Raw genomic sequence first — 20,334 nt, 5'->3', positions numbered from 1 at the left:
GCACATGAGAGGGGGGAGGGTCAGAGGGAGAAGCAGACTCCCTGCTGAGCAGGGAGCCTGATGCGGGACTCGATCCAGGGACTCCAGGATCATGACCTTAGCCGAAGGCAGTCGCCCAACCAACTGAGCCACCCAGGCGCCCTCAATGTTCTTTTAAATGAAATTTTTTTTTTAAAGTTTGGTTTATGTAAATCATCTCTATACCCAAGTTGGGGCTCGAACTCATGACCCCGAGATCAAGAGTCACAGGCTCTTCGGACGGAGCCAGCCAAGTGCCCCAAATGAAATTTTAACTTCCTTTTCAGATTGTTGTTATTGTATAAAAACACCACTGACTTTTGCATATTGAGGTTGTTTCCTGCAACCTTGCTAAACTTGCTAATTAGCTCTAATATCTTTCAGTGTGGGTTCCTTAGGGTATTCAATATGCAAGATGATGTCCTCTGTGAATAGTTTTACTTTTTCCATTCCAATCTGGATGCCTTTTGTAACCCCCCTATGCCTAGTGAGTGCATAGGTCAGGAAATACGTTTTTCATAGTTAGATTTGTCAATCTTCTCTAAGTCCTGGGGCTTTTATCATAGTTAGGCCTTTCCCTCTCCAAGATTATAGAAACATCTTCCACGATTTCTTCTAGTACTTTCATAATTTCATTTTTTCCCCCTTTGATTCACCTAGACTTGTTCTGCTATAAGGTGAAGATCCAACTTTTCAAATCCAGATGTGACCCACACCTCACAACGCCACTGGTTTCAACACAGCCTTTTCAACTGTGCTTCAGGGTTCCCCAAACTAGACACTCAGTTGTTCCTGACCAGATGACAAATATACAAATCCCGGCTTTCTGTCTGGCTGGGGAAGGAGCAATGCCTGGCTGCCGAGAGTGCGGCAGGCAAAGCTCCAAACGCCTCTTCTATGTGCTTTCAGACATACTGAGTCCCTCTCCTTCACCTTCCATTAGAAGTGCTCGGCACTCCCATCCTGTGGTCTTCCAGAAACAGAGTGAGCAGCCGCACCTGCTGGCTTAGGGCAAGTCTATCTCAGGTTTCCTAAGTCGTTTACCACAGATCTATCTGCCTTCTGCTTCCAAACCTTTGCTTCTCCTAGCTCTTCTCCTACACTTGCCCTCTTTAGGGGGTTATCTTTATATAAAGTCACTCAGCCACCCACTGAGCCACCCAGGCACCTAATTTTTTAAAATATTTTATTACAAGAGCACCTGGCTGGCTTAGGTAGTAGAGCGTGTGACTCTTGATCTCAGGGTTGTGAGTTTAAGTCCCGAGCTGGGTATAGACATTACTTAAAAATAAAATCTTAAAAAAAAAAATCTATCCCCTGATATATCTTTTTTTTTTTTTTTAAGATTTTGTTTATTTATTTGACAGAGAGAGAGCACAAGCAAGGGGAGAAGCAGACTCCTGAGTAGGGAGCCCAATGCGGGGCTTGATCTCAGGACCCCGAGATCATGACCTGAGCTGAAGGCAGACGCTTCACCGACTGAGCCCCCAAGCGCCCCTCCCATGATATATCTTATACAAAGAAAACATTACCAAGTTTGTGCATGACAAAGACTTTGATTATAACAAATGTTCTCTTTAAATAATGAAGTAAGAGTTTCAGTGATTTTGGCTTTGATATATAAGTCATAAAGGCTAGATTACAAAAAATAAATCCTATAATACTAAGATTATGTTAAAGCATCATTGGTACACTACCTTTCCAACAGCTCCTGGAGGCTCACAAGGTTTTGTACATGAAGATGCCACACAGCTTCAAGCAACAAAGAACTCTGAAGAAAATAAGAGTGCTATGAGTCCTCCGTGCACACATTTTCCTACGAAATTACCGGAGTAACAGGCACGGCTTCCAACACATCGTTGATCCCTTTGGCTTCAGACACTCACCATTACCACCCTTCATCTCCTCATGCCCCAGCACCCTGCCCAGCCTCTAGTGTAACCTGCTTCTAGGACTTTCTCCACTGTGGCCAATACGATATTCCAAAATAGGGACTGGACATGTCAATCTCTTCTCTTCTTTGGACCCTTTAGTGGCTCTTCGCAGCTTTCAGAGCAAACTTGAGACTCTTGGACGCAGCACAGGACAGTTGTAACCCGGTTTCTGTCTCCTATCCCAGCGAGGTCCCCCCTCCTGCAGCAGACAGCCTTCTTCCTGCCCCCAGGACATCCTGCTCATGGCTCCTCTGTCCCACAGCCTACTTTGTCCTGCCCTCCTCCACACTGCACGCAGCTGCCAGCTCTCCGAGCCTTTCCTAGCCACCAGTCACGCAGCTGTCCACTCTCCACCACAGCTCACGGGCATTCGGCTGCCCCTCCCTCCAGCTAGACAGCTGTGAGCACAGGGACCCCATCAAGTGCTGACACATCTGTAGACACGTATGTAACGTATGCCGGATAAAAGAATGGGGGGAACCCACGAATGCACCATCACCTGGGTTTTTTCTATCCCTTTTCTATATTCTTACTAATAACAATCTAATAACCAGTTACCTTGAGTTCTTTCAACTATTCAAAAATCTGCAAACCTACTGAATTCAAAATGCCTCAAAAAAGGGGCGCCTGGGAGGCTCAGTCGTTAAGCATCTGCCGTTGACTCAGGTCATGATCCCAGGGTCCTGGGATCGAGCCCCGCATCGTATCGGGCTCCCTGCTCGGCGGGAAGCCTGCTTCTCCCTCTCCCACTCCCCCTGCTTGTGTTCCCTCCCTCGCTGTGTCTCTCTCTGTCAAATAAATAAATAAAATCTTAAAAAAAAAAAAAAGTTTCAAAAAAGAAGAAAAATAATTTTTAAATTATAATTTTCTAGTTTATTATACTACCCTGGAAAATTGTTCATAATTATACCTAAGAAGAGAGAACATGTTTCTGTGGTCCATTCTAATAAATATTACTAATAATGGGTGAATACTGACAAATATGGAAATTGAAGATACCTCTTTCCCACCCACAGGGCATATGCTGAATGGTTCTCTCCCTGCCCCATGATTAATGAGATGCTTGGTGGAATCCCTAAAGAACATGCTGGGACTCTGCTGTCTCCGCGCAACAGAACACTGCTTGAGAAACCCCAAGAGTCAGAGTTGCAATGTCAAACTTACCCGTACTTCCCATAGTTCTTGACAGAAGGAGAAACGAGAGAACATACTATGGGCTAATAAATACTGAGCCACCTCCAATAAAGAAGACATTTTCTTCTGAAAAGAGAGATTAAATCTTAAAAAAAAAAAAAAAAGCAAATACCTGAAACAATATTAAAGAAATGTCCTATTTTCCTAAATAGCTTAAAAGTAATGAGTAACCACCATTAGCTCATGGCCTGCGTCTTACCCTTTGCTCTGCATTCAGCAGCACCCTGTGGGAGGGCTCGCCACTGGACGCACAGATCTGCACAAAGCTGGAGGCCACTGCCCGGCTGGACAGCACAGCTACTGGGACACCCAGTCTCGAGGCTTCATCCCGTAAAGCAGAGCCTCAAAGACAAAACAAAAAGCCGGAGACACACTACAACGTGTAAAATAGAAGACCTGGGGTTTAAAAAGCCTTTTAAGCTGCAGCTACCAGGGGAGCCTAGGTGGCTCAGTCGTTAAGCGCCTGCCTTCAGCTCAGGTCATGATCTCAGGGTCCTGGGATCAAGCCCCGCATCAGGCTCCCTGCTCAGCAGGAAGCCTGCTTCTCCCTCTCCCACTCCCCCTGCTTGCGTTTCCTCTCTCCCTGTGTCTCCCTCTGTCAAATAAATAAATAAAATCTTTAAAAAAAAAAAAAAAGCTGCAGCTACCAGCCTCCTGAGTATCTATCCTCTGGTCTGCATTTAATAAAGAATGCTCAACAGCCTGGAAAAGGATAATGCCTACAAGCAAATTGTTGTCTAATTTATTTGACCTCCAAAACTGGGGGGTTTTTTTAAAAAAAAAAAAAGAAAAGGAAACTGTAACACATGCCCATTATCTTCAGGGCTCTGAAAATGCATACCAATATGTAAATTAAAATAATTAATAGTAGTTATAAGGATTCCAAATGACAATATTAGAAATTATCAACTACTGGGGTCAAGAAATAATTCATGGTAGGAAAGAAAATGTTGATTTCTAGCCATTATTTTTCCACAGTGAAGGAAACCCTCAACCAAACAAAAAGCAATTTACTGAATGGGAGAAGCTATTTGTAAATGATGTATCTGATAAGGGGTTAATATCCAAAATATATAAAGAACTTCCACAATTTAACACCAAAAAAATTTCAATTAAAAAATGGACAGAGTAGGGCGCCTGGGTGGCTCAGTTGGTTAAGCGACTGCCTTCGGCTCGGGTCATGATCCTGGAGTCCCTGGATCGAGTCCCACATCGGGCTCCCTGCTGAGCGGGGAGTCTGCTTCTCCCTCTGACCCTCCCGACCCTCCCCCTCTCATGCTCTCTCTCTCTCAGTCTCTCTCTCTCAAATAAATAAATAAAATCTTTTAAAAAAAAAAAAATGCAGGCGCCTGGGTGGCTCAGTGTTAAGCGTCTGCCTTCGGCTCAGGTCCTGATCCCAGGGTCCTGGGATCGAGTCCCACGTCGGGCTCCCTGCCCAGCAGGAGGCCTGTTTCTCCCTCTCCCACTCCCCCTGCTTGTGTTCCTGCTCTCTCTGTCTCTGTCAAATAAATAAAATCTTTAAAAAAAAAAAAAAAAATGGACAGAGTAGGGGCGCCTCGGTGGCTCAGTCGTTAAGCGTCTGCCTTCGGCTCGGGACATGGCCCCGGGGTCCTGGGATCCAGCCCCGCGTCAGGCTCCTTCCTCGGCGGGAAGTCTGCTTCTCCCTCTCCCACTCCCCCTGCTTGTGTTCCCTCTCTCGCTGTGTCTCTCTCTCTGTCAAATAAATAAATAATCTTAAAAAGAAAAAAGAAACAAAGAATTCACAATAGGTAGAAAATGCTAGTTTCTAACCATTTGTTTCCAAATGGTCTCCATGGAAAAGTGTCTATTTTTATTTATAAGGCTTTAATTTTTTTATATAACATATATGTTTTATATATCATATATCATATGAGTAAGTATAATAGCAACTATCTTCAACAGGAAAAGCCACTAATAAATTCATGAATTAAGGGTCTATTTATATTTCTGTAGTCAAGGTCAAGAGCTTTTCATACAAGGCCTTATGCCTTGTTATGTTCTGTTGCGAGGGGTGTGGCTGAGCCTGGTTCCCCAGAATGATGACGCTAGGACGTGAAATTCAAACACAGGGCAGTGAAAATCAGTACGATTCACCAAAGATCTGTAGTGATCAGTGGTCAAGGGGAGTCTGTTTGTTTATGGTTATTTAATTGATACTTCAAACAAATTAATGACTTAGCTAATATCTTTCTGAAATGACTATCATTTCATAATAAAAATGTGAATGTCCAGAAAATAACTGATTTTTTTGTTATTCTCATAGAATTCCCTGATCTTATTATTCTCAAATTGAAATATCCTGAAATATTCTCAACCCCAGAAATTCCTTCTGGCTTCCTGTCTGCTCTCTCGGATCGAGCACAACCCATTTTTGCCACTTATGTAAACGTGCACATTACTGTTCCATGTTTTTCCAAGGGACTCTTTGGCAACTACTGCTTCTGAGTCCTACGTTGAGTCAAACGCTGCTTAAGTAACAGCCTTATAACACGCCCCAAGGAGGTCCAGGTCACTTTACATAAAGCTCTCCCATAACTGCGTATGTTAAGAAACTTGAGCTCTAACTTACCTATGAATGAACTAGAAAGATCAGCAGAGGCCTCAGGATCCATCAACTGATTGAGACGCAGAGTTTTACATGCTGAACCTTCTACCTAGAAACCAAACACAAGGAACTCTAGTTAAAATTCAAGCTGTGTGGGGCACCTGGGTGGCTCAGATGGTTAAGCGTCTCCCTTCGGCTCAGGTCATGGTCCCGGGGTCCTGGGATCAAGCCCTGCATCAGGCTCCTTGCTCAGTGGGAAGCCTGCTTCTCCCTCTCCCTCTGCCTCTCTCTCTCTGTATCTCTGTATCTCGCTTACTGCACTAGTCTCAAATATTTTGAGGTAAACATTTTTAAAAAGTGAAACTTACCAAAGCCTTTTGAGAAAAACTAAATTCACTCTGACCTTATTTTACCTCCAAAAAGATAAATGCTCCCCATCTCTTTCTCGCCTAGTCAACATTTAAATGGATGCTTCTACCAGATACTCAGGAGGCCTTTTCGGTGTCTCTTCAGGAAGATTATGCCTTGGCCGGGTGCAAAACACCCAAACTGAAACCTGCCTTCAAAGGCCAAACCAATTTCCTCTTACCTCCAGCAAAAGGTCGTTCAAATTTAGATGGCGTCTCAGGAGGCGCACAGCTGATTCCTGCAGCTTGTGTTCCCTTCCAAGACCCTGCCGTTGCCTCTTGACCCTTCCCGCTAAGGGGAAAAAACAGTTCCACAAAATTACAGCACTCCTTAAAACCTCCTGTCAGTCGACTCGGGGTCATTCTAGACCCGCTGATCGGATGCACCCTGGGGACACAGTACTTGCACGGGAAATCCCACGCATTCCAGAAAAATGCACATCAGACACACCAACTGAGGTGTGGGACCAAGACTCCTCCAAATGTCCAGGGAAGGGGCAACTGTCAGGCATGGGTGGAAACCGAGACACAGCAAGTCAAGTCTACGTGGGATCCGGGGACAGAAAAAGGGCACGCTGGGGAAAGCCGGGGAAACCCAAGTCGAGTCTGCTCCAGCTAGCAGTCTCGCGCAAACGCTACGAGTCCCGGGGCAGGTGCTCGTCCCCTGAGCTTCTGTGGTTCGGGGGCTAAGCTGTCCTCCCGCGCTACTGGACGCCTCGGGTGAATCTTCAACTCCCGCCTCGTTCAACCATCTTCCTGGACGTCCGGCTGGACGGTGGCCAGCCCCGCCAGTGCCGAGGGGACTGGAGAGCCACGGGACCAGGGGCCGGGGGGACGAAGACCGGGGTTCGGGAGAGGCGGGGGAAGGCGGGAGGTCTTGGGGGGCAAGGAGGGGCCGGGGACCGGGCCGGCGGAGGCTGGGGCGGGAAGGGGTCTCAGGGCCCGGCACCACCCACGCCCGCGGCTCCGGCGCGCTCTTACCCAGCAGCTCGGCCCACGTCCTCCTGCGGCTCCCGGACCCCAAGTCCGAGGCAGCGTCCTGCGACCGCGATTCCGACATGGCGGGAACACTGCATCCCTTCCGCGGCTCCCGGCACCCGGCCCGCGCGGCCTCCCCATTGGCTGCGGCCCGCGCCGCCTCCCCGTTGGCTGCGGCCCGCGCCGCCTCCCCATTGGCTGGCGGCTACCCGGTCACACCCCCTTGGTCCGGAGGCCTCGCGCCGCGGCCAGCGTGGTGGCGCCGTTGGCGCCATCTTGGTAGTGGCAAGAGCGAGGGAGGGACGGGATACCTGGGCAAGGGCGGTCTCAGTTTAGGGTTGGCGGTTTAGCGGAGCGGGTTCGCAACGGCGTCCCGTGCATCATTCCTGCGGAGAATGACCGAGAGCTGGTCGCGAAGAAACAACCTGACAAAGCCAAAACCAGGGAGACGCTAAAACGCGCAGACCTGCCTTGTCCCTCCATCGGCGGTTCCGTTGCTGCCGGGCCGGGAGGCGGGCGAGACGAACCGCCGTGGGGGCTGCCCAGGCAGGCCTTCGCAGCAACTAGTGGAGGCCCGTGCGACTGGGCTGTTTGCTTTGACTTTAAGTGGAAGTGGTCGCAGGTGTTAGAACTCCAAACACAGCGGGTCCTCCGGGGTGGGGAATCCTACTGTATTCCTTTGCGCTGTCTTTCCCTCGGTACTGTAAGATGCCTCTTCGTCGTCCTTAGCTGTAGTTAACTTGTTTTCATAGCTGTGTAGTATTCTACGTATAATTGATCATTTACATAACCTATTTTCTGCACGTTATGATGTTTTCACATCTTCAAAAGCCTTTCTGGCTGCGGAGAGATTGCCCCCCCTCCCCGCGCTGGCCAGTTCTTAGGGACAGCAAAGGGCCCACAGGCGCATGCCTAAGCAGACTGCTCAACCCAGAGCCAGACCTTCTCCGCCTGGCCCCAATCCCAGGAGGCAATATTCCTCTTAATCATCCCACGGCCAGGTGTCAGGCAACTAAGGACCACCCCTGTAGTCCAAAGTCCGCCAAAATTCTAAAAACTTCAAAGCTTCCTCTCACTCCCATCTCCTGTGTCCTGGCCACCTTGGTGGTCCTTTCACAGCCTGCCCTGCCTCCTGCGCCTGAGACTCTGGATATAATAAACTTTGTTTTTCCTGAGCCTCTCTGTGCCTCCTCTTGTGACCATCTCATAAAGATTACAAAACAGATTTTATTTTATTTTATTTAGTTAAGGCTATGGCAGCTTAAGGTTAGGATTGAGGCCTCTGAGCCTGATTTGCACACAGCATGGGGCCGGGGAACCAGCAGTGGACAGAGGGCCATAGGGTTTTCACAATGAACCACAGGGGTAGGGAGAGTAGACTAATGCTGACTCATTCCTGTTGAGAATGAATTGTAGGCGGCCAATCAAATAATGACGCAAGGCTTTCTTATCACCTTGAAAGAGCAGTTCTAGATTTGTTTCAACGAACTTTACCATATATCATGTTTATGCATACCATGAAAGAACAAACAAGTGAAAAATGCATTGAAGGTATTCCGAGCCCTATCTTCAGAAAAAGGGTGAATTAGAAAATCAACTCAGTTATCCTGAGTAGGAAAACCCAGTTCTTCCCTCCTATGTGAATCTTCCTCCTGAATATCTCCTCTACTTCTGACACTTCTGGTCCCCAGATGTGTAGGGAATTTTCCCCCAAGCAATTCTCTGTGACACCGGGTGGGGGTCCCACAATTCAATTCAGTTTGGACGCTATTTGTGGGGACACAGTGTCAGAAGGGCTCAGTTTTACCACTCTGTCCCCCACTTCAGATGCCAGATCGCTCACAACTTCTGTCAACAAATCAGGAATTCCCACAACTCCCTCCTCAGATTTGATTAATTTGCCAAAGTGGCTCACAGAAATCAGGGAAACACATTTACCAGATTATTAACGGCTGTGATAAAGGATACTGATGAGTAGCCTGATGAAGAGATATACAGGGGAGTCCCAAGCACAGGCCATCTGTCCTCATGGAATTGGGGCACATCACCCAGGTGTTGTGTTCCCCAAACTGGAAACTGAATATTGTATTTTCGGGATTTTACAGAGGCTTCATGACAAAGGCCTGATTGATCATTAGCTCCATTTCCAGCCACTCTTCCCTCTCAGGAGGATGGGACAGAGCTGAAAATGCCAAGTTTCTAATCATTTCTTAGTCTTTCTGGTGACCAGCAGAGCCACCCAGGGGCCCACCCAGAGTCACCTAATCAGAACAAAAGGTCCTCCTAGTGTTCTTATCACTTAGGAATTTATAAGAGTTTCAGGAGCTCTTTGCCAGGACCAGGGGCAAAGACCAATATGTATTGTCTCACAAATGGTTAGAAGAACTGAGTCTCAACATCCAGGTTTTCACACAATATCATCCTGCCAGGCATGAAGATCTCTGTGATGCAGGAGGACCTCGAAGAGCGCCCCACTGTCAAGACCTGGATTGTCTTCCCAGCCACTGGGAACTGCATACTTTCAGACTTGGGTGCAGACTCTGACCACCCTGCATATCTGCTGCCAGGCCCAGCCCGGATCTGGAATTGCTCAACTTGCCATAAATGCCCACAGGACTCCATGAAGGGTGATACAAACCGGGCAACCTCTGGCTCGTCCTGTGGTTGCAAGAAATGGCCACAAATTCTCCCTCACCATCAAGAGATGGAGGCTATTTCTCCATCCCTTTGCTTTGGGCCAGCCCATGAGGCGTGAGTAACGTGATATAAACAGAACCTTGAAAGGAGCTTGTGCTTTAGAGCTTGCAACTCTGAGTTGCCCAAGGAACACACCTGAGCCAGCCTGCCTGAGCATGAGGCTACGTGGAGGAAAGGTGGGCGCCCAGCCAACAGTCCCAGCCCCTGGCGGGCAGCCTGTCCACCACCGGAACCTGGGAACGAGGCCATCCTCGTGTAGCAGTAGGAGTGAGGCTGGTGAGACCAGAGGAGCTGCCGTGGACCCGCAGAGCTACACGCCAAGCAAACGGTTGTTGATTTAAGCCACTAGGGTCTTGCGATGGTGTGTCACAGAGCAATAGATAACTGATAAAGCCCTTTACACATGATCTCTCGTATGAGCAGGGGCCGTCAATATCATTCCAAGTTACAGACAGGAAACAAGGCACAGGTTACAGGATTTGCCCAAGGACGTATAGCTGATACACGGCAAAGACAGGAGAAGAACTCAGGTCTGTCTGATCCCAAGCTCTTCAACGGGAGACACGGGCACACTGAGGGGAAGAGCCTCCTGGGTTTGCATTCCAAATAATTTCTCCTGCTCATCCTCCCCCCTCCCAAAGGCAAGGCACTGGGAGAAAGAGAACCCAAACTAGACTGACTCCCTCCCTCCTGCAACCACCTTGCGTCCTCAGTGCCTGCACTTCCCACCTCTTCCGGGCACTTCTGTCCAACATATGGGGACTCTGCCCCTTTTCATGACAATGTCTGGATGGAAATGGCCAAGAATAGAGGACAGAATGTGAAGATGAATGTTTCCTTAACATTGTCCGAGGTACCAGGAAAATACTGAGAACAAGACTGAGTCTCTCAGGGCGCCTGGGTGTCTCAGTCGGTTAAGTGTTTGCCTTCGGCTCAGGTCATGGTCCCAGGGTCCCGGGATCGAGTCCCACATTGGGCTCCCTGCTCAGCAGAGAGCCTGCTTCTCCCTCTGCCGCTCCCCCTGCTTGTGCTCTCTCTCTCTCTCTGTCAAATAAAGAAATAAAATATAAAAAACAAAGACTGAGTCTCTTATAGACTCTGAATCCCATGTCCAGCCCGAGATGGGATATGACCGAAAGGCTTTTACAGCACAAGAATCCATACAGGCAAGTGCCTTGGGGATGCTCCTCGAAGCCCTAATGGGAGGAGAGGCCACACCCCAGCAGCCTCAGGGACACCAGAGGGGTCTGCCCTCTGTGAGAGCCATCCTGTCTCCGGTAAGTGCACCTTCTTCGCCTCAAAGTGAAGCCCACTTTGGCCTATCCACCTGCCCATGGCCGTGCTGACTGCCTCTGACAGAGACTCTAGACCACACCAAGAGCCGCTTGTTTTAAGCACCTTCTGGATTATTTGAAGGGAGGAGTTTATGAAGTTGGGGGAACACCGTTTCTACTTGGCCATGAGTCAGTCTGAGAAAAGCTTTTCTCTCTTCATTTCCCCAAGCTGCTGACAGGGATGGAGCCCTGATATCTTAATTAGCATTAAAATCAGACTTATTCACGTTTTCCTAATGCTTGACAAACTAAAGTGTAGACACAACAGGTCCATAATCTTGGAAATCACTAAAAGAGTTTCTCTAAGCAGCTGAAGTAATAAAAGAGCTTTTGTGGAAGCAGCAAGCACCTAGCAGTCTGCGTGCTGTGCTCAGAACCCCTGGGCGTGTGCGAAGCCCGGGCTGCGAGGCCTGCCGCCATCTCCTGGCTTGTGTCTTGCCCACTTGGGTTTTGCGTACTTGTAGCTCTGCAGGTAAGCCAGGCTAGGGTGCTCATGCTCACCTCCAGTTTCCTGTGATGACACCAAGAGTCTGCATTTCTATCTTCAGGGCTGTCGTGTTGCAGAAAAAACTGGCCAGAGGTGTTTGGTGCTGTGATGGAGTCTGAATCCAGAACACGGAGATGTTCGAGCTGAGGAGGCAGCAGAATTCACAAGAACCACTCCTGGAAGCACCCAGACCCCTCAAGAATGAAAAGAGACCGAAGAAGAGCTTCCGGCTCCGTTTCCCCATTTATAAAACCGGCCTGATAGATGCTCCACATTCTGCTGTTGTCTGCACACTCAGGCGTGTGGGCCAAAGTCCAGAGTGTGGTGTCCACGGTCCAGAGTGGCCTTGACTACTCGATCTGGAGCCGAGGACTGGCTGAGAACTGCCGAGGGGATGTGCAAGTGAGGGGACCCCCTTTTGCCCAAAATGCTCCTTCCAGGAGAGCAAGGCTGGGTCGGGGTGCTTCCTCGTCTCCACAGCCCAGCACCCGGCAAAGAGTGACATGCATGTTTGCACACGCACTTCCCGGAGGCATCGGTCTCTAAGGAATGAGGTGGGCGGATCCCTACAACCGCATTCAGAAGCCTCCGATGTCCTGGAGTTCAGCTGATGAAACGGAGATGGGAAGAGAGCTGGCAGGAGCGAGGACAGTCTGCCAAAAACCTCTGGGGGGGTTGCCACGCATCTCAACGAGAGAAAGCCACACCGCGAAGCTTGGCATTGTGCACACACACGCATGCCACATGTACACGTACACACAGACATAGTCCACGCACCATCCCAGCCTACCAAACTCCTCCCAGCAAGGCTACCATCCACGGCAGCCGCAGACGGGACGAAGGGGGACAGGAGGAAGGGGGACGGGATCCTTAGTGATGCCGTGTTGTGAAAATGCTGGGTTCACGGAATCCAACTATCCAGCAGACAGATGCTCCAGGCTGTCTGTCTATGGGAGGAGGCAGAGAGTTCACAAATGGCTAGAAGTAGCCAAGGTAGTTGCCTCGTCCTGAATAAAGCTAAACCATGTGGGAGCTGAGCCAGGAGAGAGAGAACTTCTCCCTCCCTTCCTATCAAAACCGCTGTTTGTGAGAGGGAAAAGGGGCCCCAGCCTGACTTGAACTTTTCACTTTGCCCAGAAGGTGGGACTGTTGTTGCTGGTAGCCAAGGGCCCATTTTGTACTGCAAAGACACAGAATTTAGCTAAACCCAAAACAGGGAAGGGAGCTGATTCAGCAGAAGAAAACATTCAACTAATACTGAATATTGCGTCAGGCCCCTGCGTGGAGGATGGGGACCCCGCAGGCCTCCAGTATCAGAAGTGATACCCAGGAAAACAGGAAGAGGGACTGGGAGTCACCCTCACTCACTGCAGCCCAGAAGGTTGAACCCTTCCCACTTCTCAACGTAAATGCAGACCCCTAACATTGCAACCTCCAGAGCAGACCTCCGCTCATGCTTCTTAGACACAGCACAGGAAGGAGATGTGAGATCTTCTTTGTTTCAGACACGGAAAGGAGGCTCCCCCACAATTACAAAAGTAATTGACAAATGACATGGAAGGTGCAGAGAAACACTGACTTGCCCACAGTCACACCCTGGCACAACAACCATTAATGTTTTACTAGACATCTGTCTTTTCTTTTCTTTAAGATTTTATTTATTAATTTGTCAGAGAGAGAGAGCAGAGGGAGAGGGAGAAGCATGCTCCCCACTGAGCAGGGAGCCTGATGTGGGATTCGATCCCAGGACCCTGGGACCATGACCTGAGCTGAAGGCAGATGCTTAACCAACTGAGCCACCCAGGGGCCCCTACTGCATATCTTTCAAAAAAGTTTTCTGCTTTGCAAATAGGTTTTTTTTTTAAGATTTATTTATTTATTTATTTGAGAGAGAGAGAAATGCGTGGGGAGGGGCAGAGGGAGAGAGAGAGAGAAATAGACTCCCCGTCGAGCACAGAGACCGACTTGGGGCCAGATCCCACGACCCTGAGATCATGATCCGAGCCGAAACCAAGAGTCAGACGCTTAACCAACCGAGTCACCCAGGCACTCCAGCAATACTTTTTTTTAAATTGCTGCTTTATACCCTGTGTTTTCTGTCCACGATAACTCATGGACATCTCTGGTAATAGAGATGTTACCCCCTCTTAAATCCTTTTTAACTGGGGCGCCTGGGTGGCTCAGTCGTTGAGCGTCTGCGTTCGGCTCAGGTCATGGTCCCAGGGTCCTGGGATCGAGCCCCGCATCGGGCTCCCTGCTCGGCGGGAAGCCTGCTTCTCCCTCTCCCACTCCCCCTGCTTGAGTTCCCTCTCTCGCTGTGTCTCTCTGTCAAATAAATAAATAAAATCTTAAAAAAAAAGAAGAAATGATTGGGATCAATCATTAACTCAACTTGGAAAGCTTTGGATGAAGGTCATTTCTATAGTTCTGAGATCACCTGCAGCTTACTCCTAAAAACACATTCTTTATACTTCATTTCCAGGAGATTTGGAATCCTGGGGAAGGGACATCGCCGGTCAGTATAGACTGCTGTGCTTGGGGACAGGATAGAAATGTTGTATACATTGACTAACGCCAGTGCTTGGAATTGGAGAATTACTTCATCAATTTATCACATTAGCAAAGATGCTCCCTAAATATTCATCTTATGGTGTAGGCCAATTGTTCACACATATTTGGTGAGCCCTGGGCATTGATTCCTTCTGCCTGAGAAGGACCCTTGCAAAACCCACCCAGGTCCCTCCCCAACCCTTCTTAGTGGAAACAGCACACAAGGAAACATGGTATCTAGAGGTGGGTAAGAGCTACAGGTGCATGATGTGAGCCAGGAGCCCCACGGGTTATGTTGTTTTTCCCCATGGTCTGTGTTTGATGCTTTGAGGAGACCATATATAGATCATGCCCATACCGTGGCAAATGCAATCGGAGGGGTGGGTGGCTCATAACTGCAATTGGCCATAGATTAAAAAGCTCTAGAAGGGACACCTGGTTGGCTCAGTCATTAAGCATCTGCCTTCGGCTCAGGTCATGATCCTAGGGTCCTGGGTTCAAGCCCCATATCGAGCTCCCTTCTCAGCGGGAAGCCTGCTTCTCCCTCTCCCACTCCCCCTGCTTGTGTTCCCTCTCTCGCTGTGTTCTCTCTCTGTCAAATAAATAAATAAAATCTTTAAAAAATAAAAAAATAAAAAGCTCTAGGAATTATACCTCTGAGCATCTTTGCAGACACAGAAGCTAGAGAGTCCTAATTTTAGGCTCCTGGGGGTCAAAACCATGAGTCAGGGCTGGATTCACAAGTGTACCGTGGACTATAGTTACATTATTCCAGGAGAGCAATACAGGGCTCTGTGGTCCAGGATGATATCATAAGAGTGCTCTGAGCGTTTTGAGATAAAGTTCAGAGCAAGTCAGGTACGTGGGCAATTGGGTTTAAGAACAAAGACAATTTGAGATCAGAGGCCCATCTACTCCCCTAGGCACAAGCAGAACCATTTCACCTGTGGTGATGGAATGCAGAGGTTTTCTCTGCCCCCGCCTTACTCATTCCACTTCAGATTAGAAAGCAGGTTGCCTTCTCTCAAGGGACCCATGCACACTGAGGGCAGTGAGCAACCAGGCCCCCTGTTGCCATGATTCAGAGGCCCCTGAATGCCCTCTTTGTTATGCTCCTTGCAGCCAGTCAGGGCTCAGGGGTCCGGGAGGAAAAGCTGAAACTCAAGAGGCCATGGTTTTGTATGTTAGGTTTATTTTGGGATAATGATGAAGGCCATGAATCCCAAGGGATGCCAGATAGAGCCAGGCTGTGCTTGATCTCTGAAAGGGAGCTCAGGACAGTTCCAAGGAAGGGCCCTGGGACTGGGCATTCCTTCAAGACACAGAGGCTAAATATAGCTGAGCCTGAACAAAGGGAGAGAGCAGGAGGAGGAAATCCAGAGTACGGGATGGGACACCAAAGTTCCAGAGCTCGGCCAAGATAACAAGAGGGAACGCTAGGAGGTTATGGAAAGTGGAGAGGGCTGCAGACGGGGCTGTTCTGTGTGGCACAGGACAGGGAGAGGAGATCAGGAGTAGAGGACATACCTGAGGACACTATTTGCTTCTCACTGGAGACATTTGAGGTCATTTACAAAGTCTGAATTGATTTACGGTTGAACAGGTAATGCAGGATGGTTTAACATGAGTCCAGGACTTTGCAAATGTATTACTCAGACACTAGCTGCTGTATGATCCTCTCTCTTGTACCACGTCTCCCTCACAGCCTGGAGTAAAGGACGTTTTACATCACAGCTGACAACTAATCTTGATGTTGGGATGAGCCTCAAAGGCCTGCATTGGGCCTGAGCTTTGTAAAAATATAGAAACAACTGTGCAAATGGGTGTTGACTAATTTGACTGGTTTGATGTTCAAAGGTACGAAAAGGTATCAATTGAGAAACCTTCCACTACACAGTGACCCCAGAGACAGTCACTGTGACTGGTCTTGTACTGGTACTTCCAGAAATTCTGGATGCCTATTACAAACATACACATCTCCTTTTCGCACAGAGAGAGGCTTGTCGGACACCTGTCCTGTGTTCTGCTTTGTCACTCCTCAGGGTGTGTGGGGGGATTATATCGGTGTGTGGAGGTTTTGCATCCTTCTGTACAATGCATATCCCTTTGTGGGGGCACCATAATCTCCCCACCTGGTGGGCATGTAGGTTGTTTCCAGTCTCGACTGAATAACCTCAGACATAGCATAGACTCCATGATGCGGGATTTCGTTGGCTTAACTGCTGCCGTCCCAAGTACCTCGGACACTGTGGAGTTGACACTTAGGCTTTTATATGTGCTCAGTATAAATTCTAGGAAACAGACTTACTGGGTTGAAGGACCTATAAGTTCATTATTTTGATAAGTATTATTAAAGCAACCCTCATAGAAGCTGGACCACTTTACTTGCCCACTGGTAATGTTGAAGGGTGTCTATTTTCCTAAGCTCACAGCATATGATTAAACTTTTGAATCTTTGATGGGTGAAGAGTGGCTTAACTTCCATTTCTCTTATTAGGGTAAAATTGAATGACAGATTTTTTTTTAAAAAATTCAATTGAACAAGTGTTTATATGGATCCGTTTCTATGTGCTAGATAGTGTTCTAACTGATAGGAGTAGAGCAGTGAATGAAGGGACACCTGTCACTGGATTCGGGCCCATCTAGATAATCCAGGACCAGCTCATCTCAACATCCTTACCTAATTGCATCTGCAAAGACCCTATTTCCAAATAAAGTTGGTCACATTCACAGATCCCAGGTCAGGACATGGCCAGATCTTTCTGGGGGCTACCATTTAACCCTACGGGGGTAAAGCTGCTGGTGCCCAGCACTGAGCAGACTGTGCCCCCAAAGTGTAGCAGCACCCACCACGTTCCTTAGCACCATGTGCTCAGTGCGAAAAAAGAGAGGGAAGAGAGAAAGGCCAGTTCTTGTAATGAATTTCCTGAGTACAGCAATAAAAAGGGATGTTATCAAACCTTGACCCTTGAATCTGTCAAATAAACCTAGTTTTAATACTCTGTATCCTAGAATCCCAGGATGTCCTAAGGGAGCTTGCAAGCCTCTGAGTCAGGGGCTCATCAGTGAAGCCGCTGGGTCTGGGACACAGCATACCTGAATTTTCACTGGGTAAAGACCATATATGGCCAAAATATAAAAGGCAAATAATAGTGTATGTGTGGTCTTGACCCAGCAATTTTGCTACGGGGAGTTTTATCCAAGGCCATAAAGACAAGTCTGCAGTCGTCAAAGGTGCAAGGGAAACCGGTGGGGAGGGACGTATCTGCTCAGCAGTAGGGTTTGGTTGCATCACCAAAGGCATCGCCCGGACAACACTGTGAGCAATTAAAAAGGATTTTTTTTTTAATTTTTATTTATTTATCTGACAGAGAGAGACACAGTGAGAGAGGGAACACAAGCAGGGGGAGTGGGAGAGGGAGAAGCAGGCTTCCCGCGGAGCAGGGAGCCCGAAGGCAGATGCTTAACCACTGAGCCACCCAGGCGCCCCCTCACTAGACTTTTTAATCAAAAGTATGGGTTGAGCTTGGTACTCTTCCACAGGAAGGAAATGGTTGTCTTGACTTTGACTTGTGACTAACAGGTAGAACTTGTCGCTGGACCTAGACTTCCCACTAACCAGGTCAGAAGCCAGTTGCATCTAGTTGCTGCTGCCTAGAGCCCTGGGAAAAGTTGATCAGGTTTCTCTTCTAGGGGATTCATGCCTCATTTCTGATTCCTGGCTTAAAAGCAGCTCTTCAGGGCGCCTGGGTGGCTCAGATGATTAAGCATCTGCCTTCGGCTCAGGTCATGATCCCAGGGTCCTGGGATTGAGTCCTGCATTGGGCTCCCCGCTCATCGGGGAGCCTGCTTCTCCCTCTCCCTCTCCCTCTCTCTCTCTCTCTCTGTCTCTTATGAATAAATAAAATCTTAAAAAAAAAAAAAAAGCAGCTCTTCGGCTCCTGGTCTACCAGCTTGGAATCCTACTCACTGCTACCACCACCCTGAGGCCATGTCAGGCTTCTTCCTCACCGTAGGCCCATTGCTATGTCTCATCCGACACTTTCTGCGAGGATGGGTGGGTAAATGACCTAGGAGGATAAAAGATACAGTTTCTATGAACATCTAGAGAGCTGACTGTTGCTTTTGCTTCCTCATTTTGGTCATGGCTAAGGGGACAAAGCTTCAGATGTCAAGAGATAAGTACTCTTTTGGTGTATTGATTTGGTTTAATTTCCCTTATTCTATTTTGCATAATCAAAGCATTGTAAATCTTAGAATTTAAAAATAAATTACTTAAGAAAAAAAAAGTAACAAAAATGAAATAAGTAGAACCTAACTTTTATAATTTTCAGTAAAACCTCTGTGTTCTGAATTTTGCTGGCTGATGTCTTGGAAGGTGCACAGGGATCCCCGAGGAAATGATCAAGGCCAGATCAGAAAAGCGATGATCCTCTTACACAGGTGAACTCAAGGGCACTGGGCAGCCAGGTGTGAGGCATCACCCCATAAGCCCCCTCATCCTGCAACCATGGGGTCAATTAGGGAAATTTGAGATCCTTGAAGAATAGGGAAGATTCAAGCTTCTTGCTACAACCTAACCAGCTTCCAATTATGGTGATGGTCCTCAGGATGCTCCCGCCACCCAGGAGTGGAGGGGTGAACCAGCCTACAGTGGCAGCAATGACCCTAGTTTCTGAAGACCTACATGACCAGAGGTGTTGTGAATGGAAGTCCTTCTCCTGGAATCTGAAAGCAGAAAACATCCCTTGTGTGGGTCCATCAGGAACAACCTCACTATGCTGGGGGAGGACAGTTCCCAGATCACATACACCTGGCACTGTGTGACTGAGTCAGGGACTTCCCTAAACCACTGTGTCGATGGGATTGTTTCTCCATAAATAAGACTCTGCACAGAAGGTTTCTTGCTGCAATCGTCCTAAGGCAGACCTTGAAATTTGAAATTTCTCACTTACCTCAATTGATAACCACGGGGTGGGGGTGTGGGGGGGTAAGGAGTAAAGACCTGACAGAAGATTAACCTGAGTCCTAGGTTCTTTGCACAATTTATTCAGAACATAGCATATCTCCCCCACCCCCAGTCTCCGTTTTCCTTCCACAAACCACCAAATGCTGTATTTTTTTTTGGCTGTATAAACTTGGAGAACTGATAGTTGCCCAGCTACTGAACGTAAAGACTTTTGGCATAGTTCATCTTTATCAAACTCCTTTCTGATTGAAGATTAACAATCCAGATGGGATGATCTGACATTAGGGCCTCAGGTGACAGCCTACACCCAGTCCTCATCCCCCCTCCCCAAGGCGAAGTTGTCACCTTGTTGTGGTTTCTATACTCCGCTGTTCAGAATCACTAGGGAACGTCCTTAAACCAGTCACAGAATCTCCCTCCGTGGAGCCTTCCCCCCTTCCCAGGGCTCCAGGCTTGGGACCAACTGCCTCACTGACATTTACTTTCCGGTTGCATTCTGGCCCTGCTATCCTCACCTGATACAGCTATGGCTCAAAAGGTCTTGGGATTTGCCAGAATAAAGTTCCCCGTGTGCCTGATTGCCGCCCCTCCCGTGAGTGAGCTGGCCTGGAATGAAGGCTCATTCAAAGGGGCGTTGCATGAACATAGGTGAATTACGCCGCTCCTTGTTTTTCCTGGAGACACTCGAGCATTTAATTCAGACGTGGGTCTCCTGCTGGACAGGGTCCTTTATCAAGTGTTCGTAGCGCAGGATTCCCTGGCTCACGTTACCCTATGGTAAGTGACCTCTGGAGGTCACCTTGCCAGCCGGTCTCCCACAGAGGCCACTGCAGGTATCTGCTCCTCCGAACCAAAGTCAGATGTGTGGGGGGTGGGGGGTGGGTTCACAGGCCTCTTGACTCCCCCCCGCATTCCAGCATCAAAAGTGCCTGAGGTCCCCCAATGACTGCAGTGTCTTCGGCTGGATGTCGGCTTACAAATGCGTAAGAGAGCCTCGGGAGCGCGCCTCCATTTGGCCCCGGCTCTGCGCTCCCCCAACCTCCCCCCAACCTTCCTCTCCCGCCCTGCGCCCCTCACCCACCTGGCTCTGCGCAGCCCCCCGCCCCCGCCTTCTTCTCCCCACTAAGCCGCGCCTCTCCCACTCCGCCTGGTCCTGGCCCTTGGCTCGCCCCTCGCCTTCCCAGCTTCCCTCACCCCCCG

General features: G+C 48.6%; 1 protein-coding gene across 11 annotated transcripts in view; it reads right to left on the bottom strand.

The window, feature by feature from the left end:
- Positions 1-7,230, bottom strand: part of FANCA (FA complementation group A) — a 57,766-nt gene extending 50,536 nt beyond the window's left edge. For 10 of the 11 annotated variants that reach the window (XR_014140724.1, XR_014140726.1, XR_014140725.1 and 7 more), the window contains exons 1-6: positions 7,101-7,230; positions 6,302-6,411; positions 5,737-5,821; positions 3,346-3,488; positions 3,117-3,212; positions 1,716-1,789 (exon numbers count right to left, since the gene is read on the bottom strand). Coding sequence is in view for 8 of the 11 variants with exons in the window: in XM_006746160.3 (XP_006746223.2) it covers positions 1,716-1,789; positions 3,117-3,212; positions 3,346-3,488; positions 5,737-5,821; positions 6,302-6,411; positions 7,101-7,179 (587 nt within the window). In the remaining 3 variants the exon portion in view is untranslated. Of the gene's footprint in view, positions 1-1,715; positions 1,790-3,116; positions 3,213-3,345; positions 3,520-5,736; positions 5,822-6,301; positions 6,412-7,100 lie in introns of those variants that run through there. The other variant, XM_081806179.1, reaches the window with a different exon arrangement.
- Between the last annotated feature and the right edge of the window lie 13,104 nt (positions 7,231-20,334).

This window comes from Leptonychotes weddellii, chromosome 16, assembly GCF_054177405.1.
Source record: "Leptonychotes weddellii isolate Sample4059 chromosome 16, ASM5417740v2, whole genome shotgun sequence".
In the NCBI taxonomy this organism is placed as follows: domain Eukaryota; kingdom Metazoa; phylum Chordata; class Mammalia; order Carnivora; family Phocidae; genus Leptonychotes; species Leptonychotes weddellii.
Note: the sequence above shows the minus strand (reverse complement) of the source record. Positions and strands in the feature narration are given on the sequence as shown.